The 22,604-nt window shown below is 27.9% G+C and overlaps 2 protein-coding genes across 5 annotated transcripts in view; one reads left to right on the forward strand and one right to left on the reverse strand.

The window, feature by feature from the left end:
- LOC107454467 (centrosome and spindle pole associated protein 1) overlaps positions 1–8,532 on the reverse strand; it is a 43,769-nt gene extending 35,237 nt beyond the window's left edge. Inside the window, exons 1-3 of one of the 4 annotated variants that reach the window (XM_043041970.2) lie at positions 8,446–8,532; positions 6,202–6,343; positions 2,698–2,825 (exon numbers count right to left, since the gene is read on the reverse strand). In XM_043041970.2, the coding sequence (XP_042897904.1) occupies positions 2,698–2,825; positions 6,202–6,223 (150 nt within the window). In that variant the 5' untranslated portion in view covers positions 6,224–6,343; positions 8,446–8,532. Of the gene's footprint in view, positions 1–2,697; positions 2,826–6,201; positions 6,344–8,323 lie in introns of all 4 variants that reach the window. The other 3 variants (XM_043041965.2, XM_016071674.3, XM_071177724.1) reach the window with 3 other exon arrangements.
- A 178-nt stretch (positions 8,533–8,710) lies between these two features.
- On the forward strand, positions 8,711–22,054 carry LOC107454465 (eukaryotic translation initiation factor 4E). Its single transcript, XM_016071667.3, has 7 exons — positions 8,711–8,943; positions 12,288–12,445; positions 13,790–13,853; positions 17,098–17,211; positions 17,892–18,031; positions 19,549–19,603; positions 21,495–22,054. Exons 1-7 carry the CDS (start codon positions 8,911–8,913, stop codon positions 21,552–21,554), a joined length of 624 nt encoding a protein of 207 aa, XP_015927153.1. The 5' UTR covers positions 8,711–8,910; the 3' UTR covers positions 21,555–22,054.
- Positions 22,055–22,604: the final 550 nt, after the last annotated feature.

Genomic DNA, 22,604 nt, shown 5'->3' on the forward strand with positions numbered 1-22,604 from the left:
TGGCATTTCCGGCAAAATTAAATTCCTAGTGCACTTTAGCATCCAAATAGAGTCTCGGTGCTGCCATCTAGTGTGGCAGAAACTAGACGTCCAAATTAACATGACCAACGGTATCTCACCCATTGTGGTGGTCCTGAAAGAGTGAATACCACCTCTGGAGAATGCACTAGGTCTGCTTATCGGCAAGACTGATTGTGCAGCTCATTGGGGGAAAAAAAAACATTTAAAGGATTATTTAGATAAATTTTTTAGTAAGGATTGGAAATAATTTTATTTTAATAAAACATACAGTACATTTCATGAAGTCTAAATGAACCAATATCAAAGTAATGTCTGTCTTACTTAGCCTTAACTGATCCATCATATTGCGAATTAGGAATTTTTAGTTGTTTTATTTTTTAAAATTTTAAATCGATAGAAGTGAGAGACAACAATATTAGAGTCCATCAAGACAATTATCCCCTAAATCGACAAAAGTAAACAAGAAATCTAATACTAAGCTAATTTAAACAATTACTGAATATTTCTAAAAGATAGAGATTTGATCGGTAAGTTATAATGACATTATAGCTAAGGTAAAGTACGATGAATTAAGATAAAAGTATTTTGTATTTTAATTACATTGTAATTTAATTAAAAAACAATTCTCATACCAAAGAGATTTCATATCATATCAATTTCAAAGAATATCTATTGTGTAAATGAAAATATAATTTTGAGTACAGTGCCTGCCGTTTATTAAAATCACTTTCGTTTTATGCTCTTTTGATTTTATTAAGAGGCGATTCAGCATTTGGAAAAAAAAATCACATTTTTAAAATATATTCTAAATGCACACACTTCAAAAGCTGAAATAATGACAACATTAATGCTTTATTCAACTAATTAAATTATTTTAATAAAGTTAAAACCCTATATAAGATTAAATTTACAAAACTTTTGCAAAAAACCGATCAATGGTTGCTTGAGTTGCACTATTTAAAATTAACTTTTCAACATCATTTGAGAGTTTATAGAAGTTTTTATAGTTTTCGATATTTCCTCCTCTTTGTTCTAAAGCTTGCCGCAATACATTAAGTGCTTTTCTGACTTCTGTTGAAGATGGCACTGATGAGTTTATTTCATCTTCTGAGTCTGATTCCTCCATTTCTTGATTGGAAATAACTTTGCAATTTTTGATGTCAGTAACAATTTCAGAATCAGATTTTTCTCCTGATGTTTGTAGGTGATCGTCAATAGCTACGTAACATGAAATATTCTCGTCCATATCATTTTCTTCATTGCTGAGCATTTCTTCGAAACAGTTATCAGCTCCATCACCAGTGCTTAATCCACACTTTTTAAAGCAATTTTATATTGTTTGGGTTGAAACAATGTCCCATGAGTTACGAATCAAATGCATTGATTCCAAAATCGTAAGGGATTTCGATAGTTTGTTTGCAGTTAAGAGTTCCGAAGAGCTGTCACAGTCTATGTCACTAATGATTTTTTGAACAACCATTTTTCTGTAATGAAACTTGAATGACCTTATGATTCCCTGATCAAGGGGTTGAATAATAGCTGTAGTGTTGGGTGGCAAAAACACTAATTTAATGTTTTTGAAACTCAAGTCCTCATCAGCAGGGTGCGCAGAACAATTGTCTAAAAGTAAGACAACCTTTTCATTTTTCAGCTCCTTGTCCCATTCAAGAAGAAATTTTGTGAAGATGCTGGATGTCATCCATGCGTTATAGCTGTTGGCATAACTGGTGGACAGGTGTTTTACTCCTTTAAAACATCGAGGTTTTAAACTCTTTCCTATCACTAAAGGATTTTTTTTTCACAGTTCCTGTCATGTTGCATGTTAGCAGCACGGTTAATCTTTCCTTCATTTTTTTACATCCACCAGTCGATTCATTTTTAAACAGCAGTGTGTGTTCAAGAAGTGCTCGGAAAAATAATCCTGTTTCATCTGTGTTGAAAATTTGCTCTGGTTTATAGTCTTTGATGAGTGTTGGCCACACGTCATTTACCCAATCGGCGGCAGAGCTAAAATCAGCATCTTGCTTTTCACCATGCAATTTACGATAGACAATGTTGTTGCGTTCTTTCCATCGGGTTAGCCACCCATCTGTAGCTNTGGCATTTCCGGCAAAATTAAATTCCTAGTGCACTTTAGCATCCAAATAGAGTCTCGGTGCTGCCATCTAGTGTGGCAGAAACTAGACGTCCAAATTAACATGACCAACGGTATCTCACCCATTGTGGTGGTCCTGAAAGAGTGAATACCACCTCTGGAGAATGCACTAGGTCTGCTCATCGGCAAGACTTAAATTTATAGTTTCCAAAGTAGAGAAGGAAATTTATGCATCCTTTACATAAATTTCACAAAATGAGAAAGATATCATTTTAAAAAAACCATGTGAATTATAGAGATAATACATAGTAGGTTGAGTTTACTTTACTTTTTTTTTATTTTTGGAAGGGAGCAGTTTCTTTAGATCAGCAAGTGTAGTGTGATGAAAAAATTTAAAAACTGTTTCATAAATTTCTCTCAAGTCTGGTAACATATACTTATTACAGATAAGAAGTTTGTAGAATGCAAAAAGAATAGATACAATACAAAACAAATTCAATGCAAATAAATTCAATATAAAATAAAATATATTATATTTAAACATGAATATTGAAATTAAATTATCAAATATTATGCTATACCTTTAAGCTAATAGAGTTAACCAACTCTGAAACCCTTTTAGAAGTGTTTTCAATATTTCTTTTCTCTTCTTTTAAATTTTGCCTGTAGAAATGGGTAATTTTTTCCACTTCCTCAATGAAATCATGAACTATATAAAAAATTTTGTTTAATTAGAATCTATCATAGTCATAAATGAAAATTCATAAATATTATATAAGTACAATTACAAAACTTTTCTTTCTTTAATCAAAGAACATTGTGCCAAAAATCAAGAATATTAAAAAGAAAATCAAGGAAAAGTCAGGTACAAAATAAAATCTTTTAGAATCTGGAATAAAGAAATACTAAACACATAAAATGATAAATATGAAATCAACATGTGTAATATAAATGAAAATTAACATAACAATAGTTCTATTTTTAAGTTACAATGAAACATTGATAACTTGAAGCAGAATTGAAAATTCAAAAATACAAATGATTAAGTTCACAAAATTGAAACTAATAGAAAATAGAAATATTCATGTTTTTTATAATTATTATATCATCTTTTTTATCACAAGAGTCAAAATAACGTTGAAGACAAATAATAGGGTTCCTACTCAAAAATAAGAAGTTTTTTCCCTAACTTCTGCAGGTGTTCCAGGTAAATAAATTCAGGTAAAATTCCAGGATTTCAAGAAAAAATTAAACAAAATTTATAATTAACAAAAATGTAAATTAGAATTATAAAAAAAATCAGAATGCATTTATAAACTATTTCTAAGAATGCATTTATAAACTATTTTTATTTAAATGAAATCAGGTGCTTTAAATTATGTCAAATCCGATTGGAAATGATAAATTGTCAGAAAGTCACACAAAAAAATAATAAGACAAGGGGAATTTACTAAGGAATATTGAATAATAAATAATAAAAATAAATAAAGAAATTTAGTATTCTAGTAGAAGAAATTCTTGTAGATGAAATTTATAAGTACAAAGAAGAAAAAAAATAATAAACATATAAATAATCGGTGTATAATATAAGTTAAATCGTATTTAATCAACATAAGAAAATTTTTAAAACAAAAACTCAATAAACAATTAAAACCTAATATATTAGCATTGATTTAAAAAATGTAATAATGAGAAAGATAAATAACAATAAGATTTTTAAAACTTAATTAAGCAATACTAAATTAAAAAGAATATAATGAAGAGAAAAAATATTTTTAACACCAAATATCAATTTAAATTTTATTATTTATTTTAATTTTAATTTTATTATATCATAATATTTTTAATTCTTAGTTAAAAAATAAATTAATTATTTTAAAATATGAAACAAAGCTGTAATAAGAATGCGAAAAAATGAATGAAAAATTTATTGATAAAATAAAAGAACGTTTCTACAACTAAATCATCATAAAAAACAGAATAAAAAAGTAAATCAATAAAAATATTATACAAATAATCTGTGTATATTAAATCATATTTAATCAACTGACAAAAATTTTCATGAAAAGAAGAGAAAACTCAAAAAATGCTATATGTTAAGATTTCTAAAATAAAAGATTTTTTAAAAAAATTAATCAAAAATTAGACATTTAAATAGATAGACAAATATACATTAAGACTGCAAAACTGTGAAATTATTTCAAGAATATTACTAAAAAAACTTATTTTAATGATAAATACCAAATCAAGACAAAAAGAAACTAGCAAATATTTAAGTTAAGCCAAATTATAATAAAATAAATAAAACCTATTTAAAAACTAAAAAAAAATATATATAAAAGAGAGGTTTATTTAAATCCCCAAATTAACTAATATAAAACAAAATTAATGATTAAAAAAAGCAATTAATTTCATACTTAATTATAAAAAAAAAGAAAATGATAAAACACAAGAAAAACTTATTAATCGAATAAAATAAAAACACTTAAAAATTACTAAACGAAAAACACAAAAAGATAGTTAAAAGGTCTGAGGAAATTATTAAAATTTAGGACAATGATGGATATGAGATCAACTTTATAAAATAAAAAAAAATAAAAAACTTTACCCTAAAATTCATAAATAAAGAAAGGAACTAAATTTTGGAACACAGAAATTATTGTGAACATGTATAAAAAATAATAAAAATTGCGGAATCAGAAATATATCACTTGTAAAAAGAGATAACTGCAGTCTACTTTGCTTCATAAAACAATTTTCTGCTTATAGTAATAAATAATTATATACTCTTATATTAATAAAAAATCTTCTGCTTTTATTTTTTAATAAAAGCAGATGATTTTTAATTTTAAAAAAATGTGATCCCACATCAAGCAAAATTTGCAGGAATCAGAATTTATTCAATTAAAAAAATATTGTTTCCTTAATATGTATCAAATAAATATACACAGCAGAAGATAAAAAAAATGTTCTCTTTGTAATAATTAATATATAATCTGAAAATATAAAGCAATAATTTTTTGTAATAAAAATTTTACATAATTAATTAAATAAAACAATTATTTTTTATAATAGCATAACCACAAATTAAGGAGCAGAAGTGGACTAAAAAAATATTAAAAAAAAGCTAACATGTCGATACTCTCAAAGCAGAAGTTTCAAGTTCAACTCGGACATTCAATTGACAACATTACAGACACACTAGGAATAATAATAGGAGAATCTAGTGTATGCAATTAATCACGATCAGTCTGGGGAAAAAATCTCATTATTTTTAGCTTTGTATGTATATATACCGTAACCTGCAAGCGCAAATTATGGTATCGAAAATAATCGAGTGAAATCCCGTAATTTGATAGGGTGTCATATCCCCTAAAAATAACCAATTTTGAGGTAAAATTATGTTTTGTTCTGATAATTCCCTGACAATTCCCAATTTTTCTGATATTACTGATGCATACAAACCTTGAAATAATAAAATTAAATAGTTTTCTTTTCCGTCTTACACTCAACCCTGCCTTAACATATAATTTTTTTGGTCCCTGAAGTTGCCAACTTTATCCATTGTTACCAATGTTACATTGTTAGATATGTATTCAGCAGGGATTTTAATAAACACTTGATTTATCACAAGATCAAGCTATAGACTTGTGGGTTAGAGAAGTTTTATAATAATTGTACAAAGTATAAATATTCTTATTTTATTTTAAAAACATCCAGACCTTTTTACTACTTTAAAATTCAGCATTTGAAGTTGTGAAATTTGTTTATATTGCACTTAAAAACATAATATTTAAAGATTAGACCAGATTTATTTTTGACAGAATTTTTTGTTTCTTATCACACTGAAAAAGCTAGGAAATCTTTCTTCATTTTCAATGAATAAACATCTATCTTGAATCAATTCAAAATGATTTTTTTATCGTTAACAAATTATTAGGGCAAATCTAATTAAAGAAATAATCATTCAACTTCATCTTACAAACAAAAGCAATACAAAACAATTGGTACCACAATAAAATCCAATTCAAGAGAGTATTAAATGAAATTCAACAACATAATTTATTCAAATATTATTAACTTACTTTGTGACTGAAGACTGTTCATTTTGTCAGTTACACTTTAAACTAGGTTTACAAAGTTTGTGATATTTATTACCACTAACTAGTTTACAGTTTTCTTTCACCATTCTGTTATTTTAAGCATAGCAGAGAGTAAGCAAAAACCCTAAAAATATACATTAATGTTATTCATAGAATATATTTAAATTATGATGCACACAATATGCCTATAAATTAGAAATAACAAAACAATATTAACCACCATAACTGATAATTTAGAAAAAAAGAGAAATAGCATTATACAATAAGTTGGGTGTGTTTAGCAATTAAATACTTAAGTATTGAAATTTTGATTTTTTAAACCTATAGCCAAGAAGATGTAAGAGAAACAATAAATTTATTTAATGCATCATCATACAGAAAAATGTAATCACCATTTTGATAAACAGTTTCAGATTTATGGTGATCACATTCAGTCATTTGAATGTTAACTAACTAAACTTTAAAATATCCTTTGGCCAATAGCATGCCAAATATATCTTCAGTTCTGAAAAATTCTTATCTTTTCTTAACTTTTGAAATAATTTCATAAAATACTTTCATCACTTGCACAATTTCAATTTGATTTCATTTTATCATTGAAAATTATTTTACTTTTCATTCCAATATCGTAATATTTCTAAAAGGGATAAATAGTATTAAAATAGTAAATCAATAAAAAAAATAAATAACTTATTGATATCCATATAAAGTGAATAGTTTAGATTAAGTTTATAATGAGCGACTTGTGCTTTGTTACATTTAGTTTAATATGTAAAATTAAATTTTTAAAAAATTTTATGTTTTTGGTTTGGAAGATTTCCGTATTTGTACCAGAGCCATAATAATTGTCAAATTTTGACAACTTTCAAACAGTAGTTCATAATAAACTAAAGTTAAACATCATAGAAAAGGAATATCTCGTGATCACTAGTAACTTTCTGGCAGTGACTTTTTCAGAAACTTTTAAAAAAAAAAACGGCAGAAGTAAGCCAACCAAAAGGACATAGCTCATAGCAACCCCCCCCCCCGAGGCACACCTTTACATATTTTTCTAAAAAAAATTATCTCTGTTTAAAATCAATTTGGTGCTTTTGGCGATTGCAGTTATCACTACAGATGAGGATATGTTGGGGGTAATTCCGTATCATGATTTATCGCGCCAACTACAATTGCCAAGAGGCAAAATAGATTTTAAACTTGCAAGTTTAAAAAAAAAAAAAAAAAAACATGCAGATGTTTGCCCAGGGGTGTTTACGAGTTATACCCTTCGAGTTGGTCCCTTTCTGTGAGGTTTTTTATTTCTTTTTACACTCGCAAGGGCAACTGCACAGAATGTGTCAAGATTTGGTGATTATTCTGACACAGATCATGATACGGAAATCTCCCCAATATTTCTGTATTGTGATCTGCCACACCAACTACAATCAACAAGGCTCCAAACTGATTTTAAACAGGAATTTTTTTTTTTTTTTAAAGTGTAGAAGTTCCCTTAAGGGTGACTATGAGGTTATACCTTTTTGTGATTTTTTTTTTTTTTTNGACCGGAATTTGCCAAGACTTGGCTATTATTCTGCCTCAGATCAGGATACAGAAATCTCCCCCCAACAGATCAAGATACAGAAATCTTCCCAAAAAGATCAAGAGGCTCTCCAGAATTAGATATATTTAAAAAAGGTTATAGCAGCATTTGATTTATTAGAAGTGAAAGCAATATTTCTGTATTTATGTCAGTTCAGGTTAACTGCCAAGGCACCAAAAAAAATTTTGATATTGCGGCGGGTGCTACGAGTCTGCACCCCTCTGGGATGTTTTATTTTCTGCCCTGAGATCACTAAAACGTAGCGAACGTTCCATTTACTTGAAGAAACTATTTTTCACAATAAATATATGCTTCACAACTTTTAAACATGTATTAATTTTACAACTTTTAAAAAAGGTCAGTAGACTAGTTAGCATAAATGTTTAAAAAATATTGGATTGCACGACTTTCGATACTGCTAAATTTTTTACTATACTTAGAATGAAAAATGAATTAATTCAAATACAACTAAGCCATGCAACATAGTTATTGCAGAATAAAAATTAAGGATAATGTATAAATAACCTTTAAAATGAACAAAGATTGTTGAATGTAACTATCTATAAATTCGGGAAAATTTTAAAAAATTGTAAGCAACGAGGCATACATGATGAAAAATAGCAGACAATAAACAAACTCAAACGAACCACCACTTCTCCTTTTGAAATTGTTTTCACTTCACTTTCAAAGCTAATGAATGCTCACATGCCAGTTAATAAAAAAGAATTATTTGTTGCCCAAAAGTAAGTTTTATATCAAATATTTTCTTATTACTTAGCATAAATAACTTATAAAGTAAAAATTTGCAATTTTTAGCTTATTCTGTTCGTTTCGACTTAATTAAACAAAGTTTCTTCAGATAATTTTTCAAAATTTGTTGCACTATGGTTCAGCCTCAAAATGTGCCAAAGTTTATTTTGCCGACAAGTTGGCAGTTTCTAAAACCATTATAAAACTTGATATTCAGATTCGGTGAAAAGTTTTTTTCTGAGTATTTACTAGATGGTATTTCATGTCAAATTTTTACTATTTGTATAATTTGAGTTCCCATTATCTTGCGTTTTTATAAACCCAAACTTAATATATAAAGATTCTGATAAAATATTTAAGAGATGATGTCACCTGAAGATCAGGAACTACAAGAGGTATGCAAAATGAAGGAGGGCAACGACGTCGGATAATGATTACATTCTTCCTTATTTTTACAGCTGGTTTATGAATTTACATGTTACTGTCACTTGCTATCAACTTTTTTTTTAATAAGGTGGTGGGACATAAAATCTTGATCAATTTTTCTAAATACTTAGAGAAAAAAAAATCTTGTGTCTTGTGCTTTACCGTATTGTCTGGTCTATTAAACAGTGTTTTTCTTGTTTCATTAAAAAAATAAATGCGATTTAATTTAATCATTGAAACTTCAACTAAGCATTCTCTTCTAATAACTAGATTGTCATTTTTATATCTGAAGCTTTAGATAAATATAGTTTATTATAAATATGTTGACAAGATTAATTTTTTCCATATCATGTGAATACACACTAAAATAATTTTTAAACTGTATAAGAAGGTAATTTAGCAAAGCTATTGAAATAGATCATCAATATTTAATCCAAAATAAAATCTTAATGATTGCATTATGAAATAAGTTAGAAACAATAAGGTAAAAGAGTAGTTATGTTGGTAAGTATATTTATTTTGTTGTATGTATATTCTTATATGCTGTTTTACTTTATTAACGTGAGCTAAATTTAATCATTTGATGTATTATGGTATTGAACTCAAAATTTGTTTATAACTTTCAATGAAAGCAAATTATGATTAAAAAAAAAATTTCATCTAAGATCATCTAACCTTTTTTGTTCTGATGTATCATCTGGTAGGATATCTGTATCAGTACCTGCATCAAATCTCCTAGTTTCTCTAACTGCTTGGCAGTGGCACCCGAGAAAAAGTAAAAACCTTTTGACGGTTGTATTGTAATATGTGTAAACAGTTATTGACGCAAAATTATTCCCTATTATGTTGATGTAAGTTTTATGCATTTAAATTGGTTCATCTGTGTAACACAATGACAATAGAATGTATGACTCATGCATGATCTTTAAAATCCAAAATATTTGTACAATACATTCTTGTCATTAGTTTGAAAAAATATCTATACCACTTACATGGTTGATAATTTATGTTATTAATTTATAAGGTGTTATGCAGTAAACTACAAACTATACATTAATTGAGATTTAGTTATAGGTTAGATTATTCTCAGATTAATAGAAATCCTGCTAATGCAATCACCATTTTCTAATTCTCATTTCTTTTATATTACTTGATAGTTCAATAAGAAATAATAGTTAAAAGCAAACTGTAATATCTTATAATGTGAAATGAAAATACTAAATGTGTTTATAACATTTTCTTCAGGTTAAGATGTAGAATCAGAAACTCCTTGGCTTGGCGATAATATCAGTCAGTTTTTCTGAATCGTAGTTTCTAGTTATTTTGAGGGCGTAACCCTCTGGTTTTTCTGGGATATATCCTTATCGTTATCTGTCCTGCTAACTACAAATGTCTAGGAGCCAAATAGATTTTAAAACTTGCAAATTTAAAAAAAAACAAACTTGTAGTTGTTTCCCGGGGGTGGCTACAAGTTATACCTTTCGAGTTGGTCCCTTTCTATGTTTTTTTTTTTCAGTTTCTCATGGGTTGCGACACGGGATTTGCTAAGTCTTGGCGATTATTCTGCCACAGACCATTATAATGGAAATCTTTCTTTACCATTATGCCTACCTGCCAACTTGTATGGTTTCGCCCGTTCAGTGTACAATATTTTACCTGATCGCACAGTAAAGCATTAAGATCATATGGTCGCATATTTATTAAAAGTTAAGTTTTTTTTAGCAGAAAAATAAATAAAATTAACGACATGCTTATTGAAATCACAAACTCAAAGATTTACAAAATTTTAAATAACGATTATGAAACTTTTCATTAAAAAAAACTGGTCCTAGGCATGTAATCAGGCTGGTATTAGAAGCAAATGAGAGCTGATGCACCTTGACAAGATGACACAGTATGACTTTTGATATATGCGATCACAAAGGCTGACAATATCTATCGATAAACGACGTTATTTGTGTTTACAATTTGGGGCGTGATTTTGTTTTCAAATTTTTAACACTGCTCCTAAAGTTTACAATCAGATAGTTTTGGAATCTTATTCCATAAGTTTTCCTTTCATAATTAAGTCTTGTAAATCACAGCATTATGCATTTGGAAATGTTTGAGGACTAAATTTTAAAATAGCACATGGCAGTAAAAGCGACATTTTATAAAATGATGGATGTTTCAAAAAGTATATTGGGATAACAAAAAAATCATGATAACTATTTTAAGCATACCACATGGCAATACTGAATCAGAAAGGGTATTCAGCATTGTTTAAAATAAAATAATAATTTTTAGAAATTCTTTGTCACATAAATCACTAGAGGACATTCTAATTGTCAAAACCGCTCAAACTGGATGTTTTTATGAGCAGGCCTTCGATAAAGATTTCTTAAAAGCAGCTAAATCTGCTACATACGAACATTTCAAGCGATAATTGCTTTTAATTAAGTCTAACCATTTTTAGTCTAACAAATTTTTTCCTTTTTTTATTACCCTAGTAATTGAATTTTTAAGTTGCGAATAAGTATAACTATTTATTAAACAATTGTATAATAAAATAGTTGGTCAAGATTGAAAAAAGGGTTTTTTGTTATTGTTTACTAAATAAAAAAGAAAAATTAAATAATCTATACATAATTCACTTGTATATTTTTTAAGGTTTTATACATTTAGTAGCAGATAGTTCTTAATTTTGTGTAAAAATGCCCTTTAATAACACATTCTGCATAACACTTTGTCGAGTAAATCACTAGCTCAGTATTGTAAGGTCATTTAGATTACAGTGTTGGCAAGTGTGTTTATGTAATTGGTTTCTGGTTTATTTTCAAATCGCTAAATATAAGGGGGAACTATTACCTTTCTTCAATTTATATTTTAAAGTTTTAATTTTTTTTTATAGTTCAACTCGTAATTTTGAAAGCCTGTTTCTGAAATTTTGTTACTATTTGAATTGAAAGGTTAACAATGAGTTACATATTTTTAAATTTTGGTTTATCTTCAGGTGATGTTTTTACCTCCAAGCTCAAAATTTATCTTTTTTTAGAATGTCTTCCATGAATAGTGATGTTTAACAATTGGCATTACTATCGCCAAATTTTAACAAAATTTTGCATATTAATTTATTATTTTGATATGATTCATATAACTTAGTAAAATTTAATACAGCCTTATCCATTTAATTTCTTACTTTTGTATTTTTAACCTTTACAAAAATAAAATAGATTATTTACACTTATACTTAAAACTGTACAACAACCTGTTATAAATTATGTTTTGTTTGTTTTATGTCTCCCGGTCCTTAAAAACGAAATTCTTTTTTTAGAATCCCACTGCAGCAGAGGAAATATCTCCTGATATGATTATAAAACATCCTCTTCAAAACAAATGGAGCTTATGGTTCTATAAAAATGATAGAACTAAATCCTGGGAAGAGAATTTAATGGAAATAACTACATTTGACACTGTAGAAGATTTTTGGGCGTAAGAATTTTTAAAGCTAGTTTTTAGAATAATGTAAATCTATTAACCAATATAATTTGTTACTATTTTCTATATCATGTTACTGTAATGTAAAAAGTGGGATGTTTTTATCTTTTGTTATATTTTATTGTTTCAATCATTTTAGTTGTAATGCTGCCGTTGTAGCAACATTGCATCTTTAAAAAAAATATATTGTTGGTTAATCATTTTGGTCTAGTCAAAACCATTTAAATAAATCACAAACCATTTTTCTAAAACAGTTTATAAATGTTTCACATCATTGCTTAGCTTGTTTAATTATAGTTGAAGACTTTTCTATATAACTTTTTTATTTGTTCAGAAACTCTTAGATTTATATTACCAAGTGCATGCTTTTTCACAAAATGCCAAATTTTGTGAAATTTAGTAGAAATAAATAGATAATAGAATTTTCTGCTTAAAATAAAATTTCTTCTGCTTTCTTTAAATAGAATTTTCTTGCTTAAAATTTAAGCTTGCTATATACTTAGCTACTGACCTAGGGGTTGAAAGTTCAATCCCTGCCCTAGTTGCAGAAAAATTTTTTACTTATATATTTAGATAATTATTTCTATTTTTACCTCAAGCATAAAGCCCACACAGCTCTTGAACGTGGTACAAAATCTATTTGCAGAGATAATAGTCCCCAAGAAGATTTTTATACATATGATGCATATAGGATTTTTTGCTTTAAAATTAAAGCAAAAATTCCAGTCTCTCACTATTTTTTAGACAAAATATGTTTATTCTCATTTTAAATAATCTAGTGTGTGCAAAATGTTTTTAAACCATAGCAAGAAAGTAAAAAAAATGTTTTTCATTATTTTTTAGTTAAATATAATTCATTTAATAGGAGCATCTTGTTTAATTTTTCAAAATGTGTTCTAATTGAAAGTTGTTTCAATCCTACACCAATTTTAATGAACCAATTAGTTCATTTGTTGTTTATAAAGTATTTATATCTTAGTGCTTGATTATTTGTTGTTTTTTCTTACAAATATTTGAATCTCTGTTGGCAGAAAGTACTTCAATTCCACTGGCTAGCTTTTCAAGAAACCTCTAAAGAAAAGTATTTTCTCTTCAATACAAAAAATCTGAATAAAAAAAATCAAGTCCATTGTGTTGTGTTTAACAATAGACACAAAATATTTTTTCACTGATACAGAAAATGTTGAAATGAAACCAGAAAATGTTTTTATTAGATTTTTTTCTAATATGAGTTAGTGGGTATGCAGTCTGTTCTGCACGCAGTGATTCTTTTAAGAAAAATTTTTAGACATAATTCTTTAAATTTACTCATATAGTTAATGAATTTTATTTTTTCAGCCTATATAATCACATAGAAGTTGTTAGTAAAATTCCTTTAGGATGTGATTATGCACTTTTTAAAGTAAGTTTTCGATATTTAGTTTCTTTCCAAAATATTTATTAACATAAAAGTATTTTCATGTTAATTTTTATTATGATTCCTTAATATAATTATAAATAGCCCTCTTTTTAAACTTTTAATGGTACTCTTTTTCTTTAGCAAACACATGTTGGGAGGCTTGTCTATTTCAATTATTCACAATAACTTCAAAATTATCTTCATAGTTGTAAAATTAATTTTTCTGTCCCAAATTTTCCTGCTAATACAATTTTTTATTTTTTTTTTTAATTTTTATGAATACCAAGGAAGTAATAAGAATGTCTGGTCTTGTACTAACACGTATATTATTGCAAAGTTAATTGTTAAATTCTTCTTTTGAGAGACTAGTGTTAAAAAGCAGAAGTCCAAATTGCCTAGTTTGAGTAAGCTTTTTTCTCTATGAAATACAATATTTCTTAGAGATTTTCAATTTCATAGCTTTTATATTGTCACTTTCTCTTGACCCTGTGTTTGTGTACTAACCAGCAGTTTTGTTCCTCCTCATATTGCATTGCATTTATTATTTTTAAATTTAAGAACTTCTCTTGTTATTTTACAAAGTATAATTATTAAGAAAGATAAAAGAAATGGATTTGCGGACAAATTACGTTCTCACTTTTGAAAACTGACAAATTCAGATATGAATTCTGGCAATTCTATACTGTTTTACAATAATTCATTTAGATTTTTTTTTTTTAAAGTTTAATTTATAGCATTCAATTTGGGTATTGATTCATTAAGAATGTCGCGTATCAATATTGATAGTAAGATTGCATGGTAAATGTTTAACTTTTATCACTCTTCCAGACTACTTTTCTTTTCCTGAAAGTTTTGGTGGAAATTAGTAATTTAATTTATTGAAAAATACAAAACTGATGTGAAACACACAAATATTTATTCGGTGTTCTCCCTAAACGCTTTTAGATAGGTGGTCCGCCCCGCTTGCCCTTTGATCCCTATACTTGAGTCCTCCGTACCCTTTTTGTAAAAAATAAGCTGCGATCCCATAAAAAAAAATACTGCCTTTGTGCTTTTATTTTTTCAGAAAAAGGATGATTTTTTATCCACTAGTTATATGACATGTCAGCTTCTGATTTATTTAGTTATTGATATCTATTTATCTTTAATTTTTAATCTGATTCCTTCATTTTAGTGAAATTTTTCTTATGTTGTATGGTTATGTAGTTAAAATTGGCCTGATATTTGTCCCCAGAGAAATTCACAGCTTTTATTTGAGGGAGGGGGGAATTAATGATCTTTTTAGTGATTTTAAATTTTCAGGGGTGATTGTGGGCCCAAGTCAAAATTCCAGAAAATTTCTTGAGTTAAAAAAAAAAACAGAAACAGTTTAAATTGAAAAATTAGAAAAACATTTGAACAAGTTTTTTTTTTCCTTTTTTTCAATATTTATTTCTTAGTTTACTCAAAATATATTTAAAATTTTACACATACCTATACCATTTACATATACCTATGATGACCTGGAGAAGTAATTAAAATTTACAAATATGTCTTTCTTTCTAGAGTTTGTGATTATAACAACTATTTACTGATACAAAATTAATATTAATCATGAATATAAGCTTATAAAGTATCTTTCTGGCTCTCCCTTACAAACAAATAAAATAAACTGTGTTTTTAAGTTCCACCATTGAAAATTTGATTTCCGGAAACTTCTGTGATCAATGATTTTTTTGAAACTTCTGGACCTTCGATCTCCGGAAACTTCCGGATCACTGATAGCAAAAATTCCAGAAATCCGGATTTTTTCCGGAACATAATCAGCCCTGAATTTTACCATTATTTTTTTTTAAAATAAATATTAATTATTTTAAAATGCACCTTTTAAATGTTTATTTTCTCATAATTTTCAGTATAAAATATACAAAAACTTTAATGTTAATAGTACAGCAATTCTTTTTTTTTCTTTTTTTTAAAGAAAATTTATACACAGAGATTGTCTGTTAGCTTGCCTTTAATTATTTTTCCAAACCTTAATGTTTATCTATTATTTTGATAATAAAGAAGAATTAGTTTGTGAAGTATACACTTAAAAAAGAGGGTAATTCAAAAATTGAGGATCAAATTTAGTCATTACATGATATTACATACAGTGTAACCTCGAAAATCCGGACTGCTGGGGGGTTTGGAAGGTCCGGATTTCCGAAATTTCCGGATTTTAGATACCTTACTTGAATTGATAGAATTATCAAAGTTTCGAATTCGCCAGGCCGATTTCGCGATTAATCGCGCGTGTGTAGACCTCCGACGTCAATTTTAACATAAATATACTCTTTAAATAATAAATAAAAGACATTAAAAATCAAACTTTCGTCATTTTCCCTCCGCAATCGATCGTTTAGATACCATAATATTAGCAATTAAAACTAAAAATATAGGCTTAAAACGCGAGCTGAATTTTCAACTTATAACCGAAACAGATGCTTCTAGACTAGACTGTACCAGCTGATACTAATCCTTTTTTTGTTGGGGGATGAAAGAACTTGTCCCCGCCTCCTACGCTTCAAGGTTAAGAAAGAACCAGTTTTCTTTCATCACAAGACCTGAGGGGATTTCCCTTCAGGAGGAGGGGGATTCCCTTTTATATTCTTTGTTATCTATACAGAACTGATAAGAATGACTGGAATTTCCTTATCAGCTATGAGCTTTCATTCACACCCCACCTCTACCTCTTCATCTACTGCTTCATTGTTGGAGAAGAGTTGTGGTTTTGCATTAAAATTTTTATTCTAAGCGATTTTTTCTTTTGAAAATTTTTTCTGAGGAACTGGACGTATGAGTCCGGATTTTAGAGATTTCCGGATTTTCGAGGTCGTACTGTATTTTGATTAAATTTTAAAGGCAGTGAGTGACTTTTCAAAACCGCATTGTGCCCTTTTTTATTCATAGGAGAACTTTGTTTTTTTAACACTTCTTGAAACACCATTTTCAGATTGATTATCATTTTTAACTACCTGAGGTAGAATTGTTTGTTCTTTCCTTCTGTGAATGATGCTTCAAGAAGTGATGATAAAAATTGTCTAGTTAATATTAAATAGGAGATTATTGACCTCTTAGGTATTTGTTACAAAGTATACTAAAGCAGCAGCAAGTCATTATTCAAATAAAATTTCATTATAATAGCCAAGCTTGACTATTTTAAATTTCAATTCAGTAGTTTCCTTGATAAATCATTTTAAGTGATTTTTATTTTGTTTCTTTTCAGTATGGTATTAAACCTATGTGGGAAGACAGTAGAAATAAACAAGGAGGACGGTGGCTTATAAATGTTATGAAGTCTCAAAGAAGTACAGACTTAAATAATTATTGGTTGGAAATAGTTAGTATACTTTTCTTTTCTTTTTTTTTAATATTATTTTTTTTTTATTTACTTTTGCTATATTTGTTACAGTTATTTGAGGCTTGAAGTAACCAATATCATTTTTATTTTTAAAAATAATTACAATTATAAATAAAAACCATCAGCAAAATAATCTTTCAGCTTTGAATTTCTATTATTAAACTTAATGATTTTTATTTATTTATTTTTTTATATGTGTTATAAATTTTTATCTGTTTTCAATGCACATTGTTGGCACTCATTGTGGAAAGGGTGAAATGTCACAACCAGGTCAAAGCAGCAATCGTTATACCAGGGTGGCTTGTGACCTCTCTCTCTGGAAACATCAATAACTCCATAATTTTAAAGCCTTTTTATTAACTTACCCTGTGGTACTTACTTTGATTTTTCTTGATATTATTTCTTACATTGTTGTTTCTTTGACTGGAGAGTCACCGATCTTGCGTAGATAATAATAAAAAAAGAGATATTAAAAATCAAAAGCTTAATTATAATTCATGTTAGATGTATCTCATTGAAATTTAACACGATCACACTTCATTATCCTTATTTTTGTGTAGTTAATGTTTATTACATCCTTATGAACAATAAAAACTGTGCACTGTCTTATTTTATGCAATATCAGTGTTTGTTTTCATTATTTCTCTATAATTTTTTAGCTCTTACTAATGATTGGTGAAGCATTTGACGAATGCAGTGAAGATGTTTGTGGATCAGTTGTACAGATTAGAAATAAAGGTGATAAAATTGGTATCTGGACAGCAGATGTTAGGCATGCGGATGCTATAATGAAAATCGGGTATGAATATTTATAAGATTTTAATGCTTTTAATAAAAAATTAGTTAAATGAAAATTCTCCTGATTTTTGTACATTTTAGAAAGTTCCTCATAATTGAGTAAGTTTTCTGAAAAAAATTCCTAGTAAAATAGAATCTTTAAATAATGTTTTGAATATTTAAATAAGTATTACTAATACATCATAAAACGATCCTCTTTTATAAAAATCAATATAAAACCTTTTTGTTCTAAAATGTTCAGTTAATGTAGAACTCCCTTTTTAAGTTAATTTTAAAAAAACTTAACTATCTTTGATGAATTAAATGTTTATTACTATTCATGATTATGAGTAAACACGATACATAACATTTCAAGTTCATTTAATGTCAATCGTCATTGGAAAATATTGCAGTCTACTGTTGCTCATGATAAACATGAAAACAATACTAATACTTTTATTAATAATATTTTTGTATTGAACGTTAACAATTATTTATATATTTTTTAATAAAATTTTGAATTGGTCCTTTCCTTACAAATCAGAAGTTTGAAAGCTGACACCTAGTAAAGTAATAGACTCTTAAAATTTCATAATAGTACAATTCGGCCTTTATTTTATGTTATAACTTAAATTAAATCGTAGTTTGCATAAAATTTCTTGCATTATTTTCTACTGGAAAAATTCTAACAGTGTATGTTGGCCATAAATATGTTAAACTCTCTCTCTCATAGCAAAAAAAAGAAAAAAAAAAACATTGTATTAAAACTTGTTAATTAAATGTTATATTTTATAAATTATGGGTTCCTTTAGAAATTTGCTATGCTATATTTTAATATGAAAACCATTTAAAATTTTCCTTACCGGCACAATATTTTTTAATGCTTCAGTTTTCCTAATAAAGCAATAATTTTATTTATATTGTGATATAGTGTTTATCCTGGTAATGAAAACATTTTAACAAGGCAATGGATGCTGCAGATTACTTTTCATCTAAGCTTTATTTTTTAAAAGTATATATGCAAATAGAGGGAAATGGAATTAAACCCTTTTCCAAAACGTCTCTAAACTTGTTTCTAATAAAAATTTAAAGCAGATTTGAGAAAGCACTGCTAAGAACAAAAACTTTTTCTGTTACCTGGTTAAAGACTTATCTGTATAGTGATTTATTTCCTTTTTTTTTATAATAACATTTGATAAAATTCAAAATTTTAACAAGCTTTTATGTATGATTTTTGAAGACCTTATATTTGCAAAATCTAACTGCAAATATGTTAGATTACGCTGAATTTTTGCAATAGTAATTTCTGACTGACTTCATTGAGATTGTAAACAAATTTTAATTTGTGAAGAAAATGCTATAGATTCTTTCTGTAAATTCTGCTATTGTGGTATTTTGTAAAATGATGGGAGGGGGATGTTGAATTATGTGGGCTGTTAAAAAATAAATGTTGAAGAAATCTGGTATTAAAACAAATGGTATTCTAAAAATATATTTACTTTAGCTTAGCTTCTTCTCATAATGTTTATTTATTTGTAGCCGCTCTGTGAAAGAAAGATTAAACCTTCCTCCAAGGAACACTTTAGGTTATGAAGTAAGTTATTTTCTAATATATTGATTCTAATCGGTTGTAATCTAATATATTGATTCTAATCATGATTTTTTCTTTAGATTGTTTTCTATTGTGAATTTATATGAAAATAGAATTTTATCTTTTATTGTATATTCGTATATTGTAACTTTTATGTTTCTTATGTATTGTGAAAACTTTAAAAAATTCAATTCAAGAAATAAAAATTTACTCTGCCATTTAATATGTTTGCATTGGGTCCTGGAGACTTTGATCCCAATAAACTACTGATACCATCTCCAAAAATTTACTTTTCATTAGAAATAAGGTAGTATTTTCTCAGTTTTATACTGCATCACAAGTACAGTACGACCTCGAAAATCCGGACTTCTGAAATCTGGAAATCTCTAAAATCCGGACTCATACGTCCAGTTTTTCAGAAAAAATTTTAAAAAGAAAAAAATTTTAAAAAAATCGCTTAAAATAAAAATTTTAATGAAAAACCACAACTCTTCTCCAACAATGAAGCAGTAGATGAAGAGGTAGAGGTGGGGTGTGAATGAAAGCTCATAGCTGATAAGGAAATTCCAGTCATTCTCATCAGCTCTGTATGGATAACAAAGAATATGAAGGGAAATCCCCTCCTCCTGAAGGGGAATCCCACAACTCTTTTGCAACAATGAAGCAGTAGATGAAGAGGTAGAGGTGGTGAATTAATGAAAGCTCATAGCTGATAAGGAAATTCCAATCATTCTTATCAGCTCTGTATAGATAACAAGGAATATAAAGAGGAATCCCCCTCCTCCTGAAGGGGAATCCCCTCAGAAGGAGGAATTCTTCCATCTCCTTGTTTTTCCCCCTTGTGATGAAAGAAAACTCGTTCTTTCTTAACCTTGAAGCTTAGGAGGCGAGGACAAGTTCTTTCATCCCCTAACAAAAATAGGATTAGTATCAGCTGGTGCAGTCTAGTCTAGAAGCATCTGTTTCGGTTATAAGTTCAAATTCAGCTCGCGTTTCAAGTCTATATTTTTAGTTTTAATTGCTAATATTATGTTATCTAAACGATCGATTGCGGGGGGAAATGACGAAAGTTTGATTTTTAATGTCTTTTATTTATTATTTAAAGAGTATATTTATGTTAAAATTGACGCCGGAGGTCTACACATGCGTGATTAATTGCGAAATCAGCCTGGCGAATTCGAAACTTCGATAATTCTATCAATTCAAGTAAGGTATCTAAAATCCGGAAATTTCGGAAATCCGGACCTTCCAAACCCCCCAGCAGTCCGGATTTTCGAGGTTGCACTGTATAAATGCATAAAAGAATTTATTTAAATAAATTTATGTAACTTAATTTTAATGTTAATAAAGTTAGAGATGCACAAATTAAAGTTTATTCCATTCATTGTTCTTTATTGCTGGAAAGAAAATTTTCCACTGTTTATCAGAGTACTAAACACATTAAACACTTTCATTGGTAGGAGATATTCTATATCTCTAAGAGTAATAAAAAATTATTAATCCTTAAAGTGATTAGGAAAGAGAACCCAGTATATATATATATGTATATTTTTTTTTTTAAACATTTCTTGCCCTCATGCTAAAGGGCTTTATCTTAGTGCTAGCAAATTTCAATAAATAGCCAAGTAGTTTTGGTTCTGTTATCTAGCATTAAAGTTTATAATTAAAGAAATTTTAAATTTATCGTATGTAAAGGATTTCATTCTGGGAAATTTTTTGACAATAAACAACTGCTCCCACTATCCAGTGATTATAAAAACTGACAGGCTCTGTGCTGAGATAAAAATGTATCAAAGATCAATTTCCTTTCAAAATATTTTTCTTGGTGTAATGTATGATCACAGATAAAAAAAATAATTGAAATTTTTATTTATTTTTCTTTTTTAATTTTCAGGCTCACGCTGATACACAATCAAAACAAGGATCCGCTGCAAAATGCAGATATTCCTGTTAAGTTAATGCTATTTAGTTTTGAAAAATTGAAAACCATTGTGAAGGTGATTTGTTTCAAGCGAAGGAATGCATAAAAAACTATTTATCGCTCATCTCATGTGCGTTGCTATTTTACTTCTAGGGAAGGGATAGCATTTTATTATTTATTTTCTGGATTTAAATTATGTGTTATATATTTTGTTCTAAATTCTGATGGAACGTTTAAATACTTGTCTATTTTTTACTATGACCATGATCGTTAAACATGTATGCATGTTATCACATTGGTCTGATCAGTCATAGTGATTTGTATTTTGTGTAGTTTGCGGCATTTTATCTATCATATTTTATTATTTTGTGATGGAGATATATTTTTCTTGTTTTAAATTGTATGTAGTACAGTGTTAAGTTGAAATAAATCATCTTTGCAATTACTCGTGTTTTTTACTGTAAGGGATATTGTTGATATTGAGTTTTGTATAGGGTGGAAAGATGAAACCCAATAAATCTTTTAACTGAAAATTGTGTGCATGTTCATATTTTTATTTAATTATAATTGTAGACGTATGATTTTTCTCAAAAATTTTTACTTTCTAACTGAATCTTTTATTTATATAAATCCAAATATTTATTTTTACATTATTCATAGCGTACTATGTTGTACAATTTAACCCACTGAGGGTTTGCCGAAATTGGGAAAATGTTTCTCCCCAATACACCATTTTCCTATCTAATAACATGGGAAAACCGGTTTTGCTATGCACAGGATATTGCTGGTTAAAATACGAATTCTTATGTGCGGAACCGTCAGTGGGTTAAATCAGCAAACAGACTGTCAACCCTGACATTTAAGGTAGTGAAATAACTAAACAGTACATGACTGTTTTTGACATTTTCAAGTTCTTAAAAAGGCATTATATTAAAGAAATTAAGTCTTATTTGCCTATTCTTTTGTGTGATCAAAATCACTTTAAATCAAAAAATTTTAATGATTAAAATTTAATGCATAATTATTGTTACCAGTGTAAAAATCTATTGTTAGAAGCATGAAAATTGGATAGCTCTGAGCTAT

Source organism: Parasteatoda tepidariorum, chromosome 2, assembly GCF_043381705.1.
Source record: "Parasteatoda tepidariorum isolate YZ-2023 chromosome 2, CAS_Ptep_4.0, whole genome shotgun sequence".
NCBI lineage: Eukaryota > Metazoa > Arthropoda > Arachnida > Araneae > Theridiidae > Parasteatoda > Parasteatoda tepidariorum.